Genomic DNA, 12,309 nt, shown 5'->3' with positions numbered 1-12,309 from the left:
CCTTGAGTGCAGGGAACTGGACTAGATGACCTCTTGAGGTCCCTTCCAGTTCTATGATATGTAAGGGAAAAATATGGTGAAACTCAGTGAAGTGAAAAATAAAGCATTTCTTTAAATTGAGGCTACTGCACATGTGACTTATTCTATTTCTGTAACAAATTATTTAACACGACATTCTTTTGTGTGAAATAATAGAGCAATAACCTGATGGTTACCAAGGAAATGAGAACTAACCAATTTAATTTCATTCTGTGTTACCTTAGGCATCTCTGGCATTTAGTAAAACAAACGATCTTCACATTCTTGTCTGCTTCCCTTTTGATTTTCAGTGAAGGACTGAGACATTTCCTATTCTGTAAATGTAGCTGCCCCATTAGTGTAGAGAAGCACTTTGTAAGAATGATACCCTTCGTGTTGCACCTCTGCTCCCCCCTGTGAGTGCCAAGGAAAATGTATTTGTCTTCCTGCCTCAAGACACTTCTGTGTATATTTTTAAGATTGAATGTCTAACCCCAATGAAGAGTTCATTTCTGTCTTCTGGCTGTACCAGCTTACCCAATTATTTATTTGTTTATTCTGTATAAATAACATGACAGTGAATCCCTGGCTAATTCTTCTTCCTTAACAGATATCTGTGCAGTATCCAAGAGATGATGCTTGAAAAGTCTGTCTGCAGCTAATCAGTTGGAGCAGGTTTCCTTGCTGGAGTATATTCATATTTCTGCCCTGATTGGGATACTTGTGCTAAAGGGTACCAGCACTCACTGGCACTATTAAAATATCACGCAGAGCGTAGGTGTGGGCAATGCTGCAAACAAGAAATCCTTAGGAGAGTTCTCACAGATGTGCAGCCAAGCAACACTGCTACTCCCATACTGTCTTGACCTTGTAATGCAAAAAGAGAATCCATATCAAGCTGTTCCACAGCATAATCAATCAGCAGACAGATCAACCGCTCTGGCCATGAAAATTATATATAAATGTACAATATGAGGATTAAAACTACAGGAGTGTGAGGGGGAGTGTTTGAAGTGAAGATTCCTACAGTTCTATCCTACAATACATTTTATATTTGCAAAATGAAGTATTCCCTCTTTGTGTAGTGACACACACTCTCTCTCTCACACACACACACAAATCTCTAAAGGGAATTTAGCAGTTTATATTATAGGGACACTGTCAGAGATCATTGTGACCAATTTAATCTACTACAGATTGTGTACTGAAATACAAACAATATTCCAATACCGTATCTGCTCACAAGAATGGAGCAGGCAGGCAGAGCGGACAGCTGGCATAATATGTGGACACATGAACGCAGAAACAAAAACACAGCTGTTGGATCTAATTTTAAACCTAACAGTCTTGATCAAGTAGCTTTAGATCCTAATTGACTAGCTACAGCTAAATTATTAGTGGGAGTGGGGAGAAGAAAGTTTGAAGATACTGGTGAAAAGCTTTTGATACAGGCAAGATATATTTGCTCCAGTTATGGTTCGTCCATTTGTCATAGTAAGTATTGTGAATAGTTGAGGAAAAAGTGACTGGAAATAAATTCCAACTGGTATGTAGCCTATAACATTGCTTATATCAGTCAGCCTTTCAGTGCCTTGATAACCAGAATTGTATATTGCTTGTACGTTTAAACTTTGTTTTAAGCATGTGGGAAAGCAGAACTGTTATGTAAATTAGGGAACTATCTAGGAATGACTATATTTTTTCAATGCCCTTTTGAAGACTATATGGTCACAGTATCAGTCACAAGGTTATTGCTGAGTTTTTACATCAGATGGCAGGAATGTAATAGGCATTACTGTCACCTACGAGTGCCACCTAGTGGACATTTGCAAATCCAGATTATTATTTTTTAAAGCATAGTGGATAAAAATAGGCAATAAAATGTAAGTATCAATTACATTTTAAATTAGCTGGGTAAAAATTCTGATCATATAATGGCTTCTAAAAATTTTCAATCCTGTTTTCCATCTTCACAATTCTCAGATAGTATTTTTTAAGAGAGTGAGATGTTTGAGCCAGAGTAAGTATAAAGTTAAAGTGGAGCAATAATAGGCTGCTAAAGAAAAGGGTCTTGTGTGTTTCTGTTTTGGAGGCATAACTTGGCTATAATAACTTGCTCTGGACTTGGCTATAAGGACTTGCGCTGAGTTGAAGATTCTCATATTGGAGGACAATCCAGTGCCACCCACCCACGGGCTTTGGACATTTCCACTTTGTCCTTTTTTACCTGTTTGAAGAAAAACCAAACTGTCAGACATCTGAAATAAGAACAGATTTCTGCTTTTTTTATTCTGGAGAGTCTCATATTCAAGAACAAACCCAAGATTTTATATTAGTGTGGTCATACCGAGACAACTGCTCGTCTTTACGCTTATAGGCCTTGAACACACTAGAATATTGTTTATTTAGCTAAATTGATTTTTAAAGCAGTCTAGTTAAACTGTTTAAATCTATACAATTCCCTAATACAGAGGCACTTAAACCCCAGTTGAAATGTCTGAATTATGATATCATCAAGATTAAACACAAGATGCTATATAGTAATGTGATCATATCAGTATTGCAGGTTGCAATGCTTATGATTAAATGGTCTTTTTTAACGAGGAAGGAGAAATGCAGGAAAAAATTGTGTTCTCAAATTGCTTATGAAATCTTCCTTTCATAAAGCATTGTAGGTAAAAATCAAAAGACCTATGTGCCCTCAGTGTTAGAATTACAGGATGGGGGAAGGAGGCGGGCAGGCCTGGCACTTCTAGGAACATTGGTAGCTCATTTGCCAGAAGGTCAGATTGAAATGAAAGTAGGTCCCTTGTTTTGTTCAGATGAAATTAAACAGTGCTAGTAGAGCCCCCTTTAACTTGCAATTTCCTAGCTTTTGTGTGTCTGAAGACAGTTGTGTTAATTCCAATAATATATAATTTAAGGCACAGTAATAGAGATTTCAAGATAACTGCCTGAGATGCTTGCTTTAATCCGGATTTACTCTATTAAAGTTTATTTATTTTGTGCTTCCTTTCTCAGCTTTTGCCTCACTGTCTAATATTGTTATCTTCAACAGGCAAGTACAGAGCCCCCAAAGCTCAGAAAGGAAGATCAAAAAGATCGAAATGCATTACTAGCAGATATTCAGCGAGGGACTCGCTTAAGGAAAGTTACCCAAATCAGTGACCGAAGTGCACCACAGATTGAAAGTGAGTGTGCGGCTTTGTCAACTCTGAGAAAGGGGCCCAGGCCTGCCAGTCTCTTGGCCTGAGTAGTCCTGTAGAAGCCAATTGGACCACTTGTATGACTTAGGGTCTGCAAAATTAGTCACGGCCTTATGTTTGTCTTAAGGCCAACTTCAGTATGGACAACTACTGAGGGGAGGGCTTGATTTGCCAAATTTAGAATCCACTTTAAATCATAGGTTCTAGATTTGTCATTTAGCACTTTATAGCAACATAAGTGCACTACACTAGACATTTCACAGTCAAAATTGAATTTACACCCCTCCCCAGAAGAGCTTACATTCTAAATGAGAATGTTGAGAAGAGAATTTGTTGACACTGGGAAAAATTAGGAGACCTTTTTTCCTTCCATGTTTTGTTTTATTTATCTGATAAATCCTAGAAGCAGAGCTACTCTGAAACAAGAACATTTATTGGCTGCCTAGCACAGGTTTCCATTTAGCTACAAATATTTTATTATTATATTACCCCTGGAAAGCTGACTTTAAATTTAAAAGGTAAAAAAATAGTTCTAGAGGTATCTAGAGACACCTGTGGGTCATTCCATTCTCTCACAAACCACTTCCAGGCTTCTGAGTAACTGTTGGCAGGTTGCCAGATGTTTCTAACACTGAAGGAAAGAGTCTTACACATGTGTGACAGCTTTAATCGGTGCTGGATACCCAGCTGATCCACCGGGGAACTGATGTGCAGATCAGCTGGACCCAGTGAAAACCGTGCTTTCTTAAGAGATTACAAGTGACTTCTGTCACTGTCAGCTACTCTTCAGAATTGTATGAAAGATTAAAATCTGAATTTAATGATAGTTTAACAGCTCATCACAAAATGATGGCTGAATACGAGACTAAAATGTCCTAGCATTATTGAGGCACGAGAAGGTGCTGTGCTCTAAGATGTTGGTTAAATAGTAAAGTTGTCTCTCTTGCACCCCCTCAGTAACTTTCTTGGCTGTATATGTTAAAACAACAAAATCAGAGGCTGGTGTTTGCTGGTGTTAGCCCTTTGAAAAGCCTGAATGTAGACAAAACACATCTATAAACTCCTCTCCTTGTAACAGAACCCAGAGGACCTAACAGAGATGGAGGTGGACCAGCAACCAGCAAAAGTGGTGCTCAGCCATCATTGGGGGGCTTGTTTGCAGGTGGCTTTCCCATGCTGAAACCAGTTGGCCAAAGAGACATGACGGGTAAGGACACTTTTCTGTAGGAAAGAACAGACTAATGAAACTGGGATTGTAATGTGAAATAAAGACACTCCATGTAGCTTTTGTGATTTTTTTTTTAAACCTTTGATTTATTTTGGCACCAAACTAATACACCTTTATGTGCACCTGAATCCCCCTTGTCTGTGCCTCTGCCCTTAAATGCTAAATAGTTAACCCTCAAGACCAATGATAAGAAAAATTGCCTAATATAGAGATACGCTATGCTTCTAATCCAGTTCCTCAAGTCTACTGCACTACAGATGTGCATATTGCTTTAGAGGCACATAATAAAAATCCCTGCCCTCTGGAGCTTACAAAGTTAGACCTTGATCCAACAAATTACTTAAAGCCAGACTTTCAAAGGTATTTAGGTGCCTAGTGGGATTTTCAAAAGTGCCTATACACCTAGCTCCCATTGATGTCAATAGGCACTTTTGATGATCTCACTAAGTGCCCTTAGTCAATGGGACTTGGGCATCTAAGTCATTTTTTTTATGAACATTTCAGCCATAAGCAGCTACCTAATTTTAAGCATGTGGGCTTTCACATTGACTTGAATGGGGCTACTTGCATACTTACTTAGGCACATGTTTAAGTGTTGTGCTGGACTGGGGCCCAAGGAACTAAATCTCCATCCCCCTTGATCATGTGAGTAGTCCCATTGATTTAAACAGAACTACTTGGGTGTGTAACGCCTGTGAATGTATGTTTGTAAGGAAGCCCCAAGTAAGAAATGACACAGTAACTCTGTGTGTGTGTGTGTGTGTGTGTGTGTGTGTGTGTGTGTGTGTGTAAAAAAAAAAAGTGTGTGTGGGGGGAAGTGGTGTGAGGGCTGAAGGTGGTAACACTAAAGGAGTGAGAGCTATGCTTTAGTTGTGCTCTTGTTAATGTTTTGTAATCTATATCAAGTATTAATTATAATTTTGTTATATTGGTAATTTGTGGGAGTTAATGAATGCTAAGGCCCTGTCTTCACAGGAGGAATTTTCCAAAAATTTCCCACTGTTTTTGAGATCCATGTAGCTCCAGGGATACTAGTAGTGTAGACAGAGAGCCTGTTACTGCCACTGCTGTATGTACCTCCTCAGAGCAGTTGCTTTTAAGGCACAGTAGACCCCAAGCTTGTTAACACTAACACTAAGATGGGAAATTTTGAAAAATGGCCCTAGTCTCGATGGTGCCTAAGAGATCAGTATTACAAGTGAGCTGAGACATGAGTCTAGAAGGTTGCTTGGTTTCAATACCTGTGTTCACTTTTAGTCATCCCAATCTTGGCATAACTGCAAGGGTAGATAACATACGCTGTATCTTAGTGTACATTGAATTATTCACCTGATGCTTTTAAAACAAGAACTTAGAAATTGAAACTAGAACCTGCAGAACTTCCCCAGTCACTTTTCTAGTGGCTTTTATATAGACCTGTTTCTCCAGGTATAAGAGGAGTTGGCTTTCAGTATCTGGTTACCCAGTTGTGACTGGCTATCACCATAGGTTATGGAAAGGTCATCTTCACCGATAATGGGCTTCATGTCTCCATTTACTCCATTCTCTCTCTGTGATATGGAATTGAAATTGTCACTGTGTGATTGGTTAAGCCACTACTAAATTGATTTCTCCCCCTCCCCCATACAAACCACAAAATTGTCTCAATTTCCTGTGGCAGTCAGGAGACAAACATTTCTGAACCAGGAATGAAAATGAACAAGTGTTTTATGAGATTTCCTAGCTGGACCTAGAGACAGGAGTTAAAAATTAAAATTAAAACCTGAGCATGAAAACATTAATTTTATTCCATTTCCTCTGATAGTTTTGCAATATGCTGGACCAAGATCAGTAACACATTCTGGATGCATTGTGTTAGTAATATGAAGCTCTGGGGAAAATATTAGTTGAATTCTTTGAAAATGTGTCAATTAACTAATCACTCAATTAAGTGAAAATGTCTTGGGACAGTTAATTAGAACTGAAACTGATCTTTCTCGCTTAGGAGCTGTGTGTGTAAGTTTAGGGGAGCTATGGATTCAGGCCCTTTGATCCTGGCCTTCTGTAACAGGTAGTCAGCAGACATAAATATTGCCTTTATCAATGGAAAATAAATGCTTGCTTGATAGATGGACCTTTTGAAATAGTAAATGGGCTTGTCACAGAACTGCTTCCTAATCACTGAAGGCAGCTGTGGGTGCCAAAATGGTGGAGTTGCTCTTTCGGAACTAATGTAGGCTCAGACACTCAGCATCCTGTGTGCCTGCTGTGTCCACATATCCCTTGTGTATGTGGCTGAAACAGCCACAAAGTTATGGAGCCAGCCATTTTGTTATGGCCCACCCTGAAAATCCATGGGATGGAGGGATCCCCACAGAGCACATCTGCACAGTGTGCAGGAAGTGAAGTGTGCACATTCGCTGCATTGGGACCACATTAGTTCTGTGGCCTATTATGTCTTCTCCATCCACTGATGGAGAAGGATTTTCCCAGTATGATTGAAGTTTGGGACACAGCTGGATCAGCAAGCAAGGAAGGTATTGTATCAGAGTTGGTGTTTTTGAGAATTTGGTTTATAACATTAGCTCTGCAGCCAGATTTGCAAACTGATGAATCTGGGACCTCCCTGTCAGAGTTAAGAAACCATGATGTGCATCACCCGCCTTCAGAGGCTGAGAGAGCAGAATTGGAATAACACCTGCATTTTTTATTGGCCATTGTAAAAGGCAGACTACGTGGAATATTCTAAAAGTGCTACTTTGAGTGAACCAAGTCAGTCCCCAGTGCTTATACCACACAGGAGCAGGCATGAGCAACCTTAAGAACAGCATGTGGGTTAGTACCCAATACAGCATGCAGTTTTAAAGGCACTTGACTGTCCCCATCTCATTCTACCTTGTGCAGAGTGGAAAGCCTGTGTCATGAGCTGTCACTTATGATCTCCAAAATTTTCCCTAGAGTAGTTTTTCCCCTCAGGTTTGTCAGGCTCTCACATAAGGGAGTACTAAAATGGCTGATAAACTGGAGAATGTTAAGAGGAAAATGAACAAGTGTCTCTGGGTTGCAGGGCTTTGCTACAAGTCTGGCTGGTGGGGGTGGGTGGGTGGCTGTGTGTATTTCATTCCAAGCCTCTCAACCACTGTCTGCAGCAATCATGGACTCCATGGCTATTTCTCTTACTAGCTAGACCAAAAGGGGGACTATTGCAGTCCAATCTGCAGTGGGCCACAGCACTGACAGATGTGACTGGTTTGGAGGAACAGCCTTGCTCCTAAGTGGCTGAAATTCCATCTAAATGGCCTAGAGCCAAGCACCATGAGAAGGGCCCTGCTTTTCATTCCTCTTTTAGTCTGGTCAGATAACACCATGGTAGTACGCTAGCCACAGAGACAAAGGGGAACCAAAAGCCTTCTCTCCACCTAGCACTAACAGGCTGGATGTCTTTGTCCCTGGGGCTTTCCACGGCATGGGAAAGTGTTACCTGATTTATTGTGTGGTTATTGATAATATTCCCTGTTAAGAGTTTCCAGCTAGACACTGGTTAAACTTTTGAGGTTTGAAAGGTTATAGTCCCAGAATCAGGTGGAACAGAATTCAGATTAAGTTTAGTGTCTGGTGGGAACCCCGATGCACCCAAAGGCAACACAAACACTGAGGGCAGAGCAAAGCTTTAAATACTTTTATTAGCACAATTAGTGTAAAAAAAAAAAAAAAAAAAAAAAAAGTTCCAAACCAAATGAGATAGTAGCTATAGTGTAAAATCAGGCTGATGTCCTTTGCCCATACTGTCATACCTCTCATGGAGACCTAGTGGTGATCCACAAGGGTCCTACCCTACCTCTGGCATACCAATCAAGTTCAGTGGTCAAGATCTTGAGGCATACATGGTGGTTTGGCCTATTATAGGGTCTGTTGGCTGTCATGAATAATCATATTAATGCCTGGCCTCCTTTATCCATAACTAGCTCTCTCACTCTAATAATGTTGGTGTCTTTATTCTGTGGGTTAGTATATTAATGATCCCAACTTATCATTTACATCAATTTGTTGTCAAGGCAAGTTCATGGTTATGTATTCCCGGATGTTCCAGTCCTAAAATATCCGAAGCTGGTATCAGTTTGATTTCCTGTAGTTACCTGGTATTTTATACAAGCTTGTAGCAAAAATCCCCTAAGTAACCCACTCCTGGTTGCCCAATAGCTTAGGGTTGCTGTTAGGCAACTCACTTATGCTAAGTCTCAGAGGCCTCAAAGCGTATGCTAGCTACTTAAGTTAACGTCTTACAGGGTATAGGCCTATAGGTTTCTTGCATTATTGCTAAATAAAATGCCTTTAATCTAACTCTATGGGCTACAGAAAGGTAAGTCTTCAAACAGATTGCTTACACAGAAGCTCACTCCTCTGCAGAGAATGGGCACACTTCCTGTTACATGGGGAAACTGAGGCAAAGAAATGAAGAGACTTGCCCACTGTCACCCAGCAGGCCAGTGGCAGAGGTCTCCTGAGTCCCAGTCCAATCCCCTGGAACATGCTGCCTTCTCGACCCCCTCAAGTTAGAGATTGTCCATTGCAGAAATACTATTTACAACATTTGTGTGATGGGGAAGAGTGTCAAATCCTTTGCAGTATTTCAGTAAAAGTTTTATTGGGCAAATAGGACCAGCTCCTTTTTTGCGCTGTTTTTATCTGACGATTTGATACCATGCTTATGTGTTGGTCTTTCATGATCTACCTTGAGGCTTGTGGTTTTGTTTTCCAGCTGGCAAGGCTGGGCAGCTGTCTGGAGTACGAGTGCCTCCTCCAAAGTCTCCAGCCCCATTGAATGGCAATGCCAAAGCAAGCAGTAATGTTTCAAGTCCACTTGATTGTCCAAGAGCAGCACACCCATCGGAGCTACCCAGTGGGCCACGAGCAGGACCAGCTCGGCCCAGCATGCCTGCCCCTCCCCCACCTCCGCCAGTTTCCAGCAAACCTTCCCTTGTTTTCCCACCTCCTCCACCTCTTCCCTCTCCTCTGGAAAAACCTGCAAAAGTGTCACCCCCGAATTTGGTGGTTCCTCCTCCACCACCACCTCCTCCTCCGAGTGACAAGCCCGTCAAGGTTCAAGCAACAGCTTCATACCTGCCGCCTCCTCCCTTGCCCCTGGCACCGCCTTGTGGATTGCCAGTTAGAACTGACTTTTATTGCACTTCTGCCCCACAGCCTGATTTGAGGGATTATCCACCTCCAACTCCTCCCCCGCCTCCACCACCACTGCCTCCTACTCCTTCATCAAGGGGATCCTTGCCGCTGCCACCCTCCCCTACCTTTAACAGTGCTGTGAACAGCCATGACATTCCACCCGCACTGCCCCCCAAATCTCCACACTTCTTGTTCCAAAAACCTGGTATTCAGTCCATGCCTCTCCCTCCTGCCCCACCCTTCCCTCAGCCAGCTGCAGCAGTGCAGAAGAAGAGACAAGGCAGAGGTGCAGGTAGGTTTTGAAAATGAGTTTTCAAACTACACAAGGCTACAGAAAAATACAACCCTCGTCTGCGAGCTACGGTGGCAGAAGACAGGATGTCTGGAGCAGCAGGATCTAGGCCCCACATGTAGAGAGGATCTCTGAACCTGGGAGCATAGATCACTGGGAACTCAGTGAGAGCAGTTGCTCCTGCTATGGGTCTGTTTCCCACACTGCTGAGAAAACTAGTCAGTGCTTGGCTTTCTCTTCCTGAGAGCTGAGCGGTGCAGCAGGTTGGAACCAACTTTGGGACAATAAGTATTAAGTGGATTTCCTGGGGAATCCCTTGGGAGAGATTAATTCAAATTCCTTAACTCCAGTTATGCAAAAACCCAGCTTTTTGAAGCTAAGCCCTTATGGAGAGGGTCATTGTCTGCTGACTACCTGTTACAGAAGGCCAGGATCAAAGGGCCTGAGCTGTATTTAAAAAAACAAAACAAAAAAAACCTGATCTGTCCGGACTGGGTTCTGGATATAAGATAGATGAACTTCTAACCATGGGGAAAACCTAGTTGTAGGTTTCGAAAGACTAAAACCTACCAGAGCCCTAGTTTGGAGTTGGGGATGATCTCTTGGTAGGCTTTTTAGCATGCATGTAAGTTTTTATTGTTTTGTTGTTTTCTCTGTAATGCTTTTACCTCAACAATAAATGTGATTGCTTATAACTGTGGAAAATACACTGATCATGGCCCTCTGAGAGAAAGCAAAGCACAGGTACTGGCCTTTTTTAGCAGTCTGGCTTGCTGAAGATATCCCCGTGTAAAGCAGGGAGCTGTGCAGCCGTAAAATCCCTGGTCAGCAGAGTGAAAGGCAGGTTTCTGCTCTGGGGAGGTGACAGCAGAGAATTGGAACCCTAAAGGGGGTGCCCTTTGTGGACCCTGGAGGAGGAGTACAGGAGCAGTTACCCTGAAACTGTGACACATAGGGGGGCAGTATGTGTGATCTATGACTGTGTGAATTTCCATAAGTGCCAACAGCAGTGAAAGAAGTGTAGAAGGGCAAAGTACAGAGAAAAGTCGCATAGTCTTTATGGGAAAGGAACAGTGGAGAGAGAGACAGGAAAATGAGTTATGAACAACTCAAGAGAAGGCAGCTAGTTGCGCTAGGTAGAGAAAGGCAGCTCAATGCTGAAGAGTGGACAAAGGCAAAGCTAATCAACTTGCTGTATTCTGATGAGGAAGAGGAATCATAGTTCAGGTTCACAAAGAAAATCCAGCCCAGGAGAAATCTTAGAACCAACTCCTTGGAGAGAAGCAGGGAAGAGGTTGATAGAAACATCCTCCACGTTCCATCCAGACCAAATGCATCATTGCAACAGGGATTGGGGACAGATATACAGGCAGACTGAGAGGATAAAGGTGGAGGGGGGCAGACTGCATCTGGAAATCCAGCTGCTTGTAGACCAGAAGTGCCAGTTGGAAAAAATATGAAATTGGGTTTGTGAGATTGAGAAATATGCAGCTCCCCATAATAAAAACCAGCTAAAGGGTATGGGCTGAACCTTACATATTGAGGTGTAGAGAGCGCAATTAATTGACTATATTTTTTTTAAAGCTAAGGGAAACACCTTTTAAATATAATGGGTCAGGTATTCAGAGATAGTGATGAGTATAGAATAGATCCAAGCATTACTGCTGTAGTGATTCTAACGTGACAGCTATAAAGTAACCTCCTACCATGGTGCCATTTGGCTTTGAACTAAACATTGTGTCAGGTCTAAAGTCCAATCAGTTCATTTTTCAAAAGAATGTCTTAAGAACTCATTCATCCATTACTGTATCTTTGTGCTGTCTGCTTCTTTTTAAGTAAGCCACACTGGAAAGTTAATTCCGCCTCCGCTGCCTCCAGCAAGATCACCATCAACTGAGCTTACAAGCAAGTGTCCATATACCCAAGTTTCATCCTGGCCAGCTGCACGTGAGCCCTTTCCACAGCACAGAAATGGAAACATGCACATCCTTGGTAATATTTTCTAAATTAAACCTCTTTGCTATACTTGAAAGATTTCTACACAAAAGCCTGATAAATATACATCCTACCAAAAACCTCTCTCACAAATCTTACAGAAACTGTGCATGAAGTCCACTGTGAAAAAGCAGTATAACTAGAGATAGAGAGATGCTCTGTAGTGTTCCTCTGTAGAAGAGCCTTATACAACAACAAAGTTATAACTTCTCATTAGGTTTTTGGACTATCTGATAGAATAGAAAAGTAGACACCTGCTATAAAATTCTACAGGACAGTGCAAAATGCTATACAAAAGTAATAACTTTCTATTAAATTATATTGGGTTTAGAGTAATATCTACAGACGCCTAGTGGTTTCATCCCCATTAAATTCTATAGGACAGAGGTTCCCAAGGACACTTTTTTGTG

General features: G+C 41.6%; 2 protein-coding genes across 4 annotated transcripts in view; one reads left to right on the top strand and one right to left on the bottom strand.

Annotated features, from left to right (window-relative positions):
- WIPF3 (WAS/WASL interacting protein family member 3) overlaps nucleotides 1-12,309 on the top strand; it is a 56,363-nt gene that overhangs the window by 39,600 nt on the left and 4,454 nt on the right. For both annotated transcript variants that reach the window (XM_037890486.2, XM_043541003.1), the window contains exons 3-6: nucleotides 3,077-3,209; nucleotides 4,303-4,431; nucleotides 9,191-9,904; nucleotides 11,741-11,896. In XM_037890486.2, coding sequence (XP_037746414.1) covers nucleotides 3,077-3,209; nucleotides 4,303-4,431; nucleotides 9,191-9,904; nucleotides 11,741-11,896 — 1,132 coding nt within the window. The remainder of the gene's footprint in view (nucleotides 1-3,076; nucleotides 3,210-4,302; nucleotides 4,432-9,190; nucleotides 9,905-11,740; nucleotides 11,897-12,309) is intronic.
- SCRN1 (secernin 1) overlaps nucleotides 385-12,309 on the bottom strand; it is an 81,820-nt gene continuing 69,895 nt past the window's right edge. The window contains exon 9 of one of the 2 annotated variants that reach the window (XM_043541005.1): nucleotides 385-2,245. The gene's annotated coding sequence lies outside the window, so the exon portion shown is untranslated. The remainder of the gene's footprint in view (nucleotides 2,246-12,309) is intronic. The other variant, XM_037890488.2, reaches the window with a different exon arrangement.

Source organism: Chelonia mydas, chromosome 2, assembly GCF_015237465.2.
Source record: "Chelonia mydas isolate rCheMyd1 chromosome 2, rCheMyd1.pri.v2, whole genome shotgun sequence".
NCBI lineage: Eukaryota > Metazoa > Chordata > Testudines > Cheloniidae > Chelonia > Chelonia mydas.
Note: the sequence above shows the minus strand (reverse complement) of the source record. Positions and strands in the feature narration are given on the sequence as shown.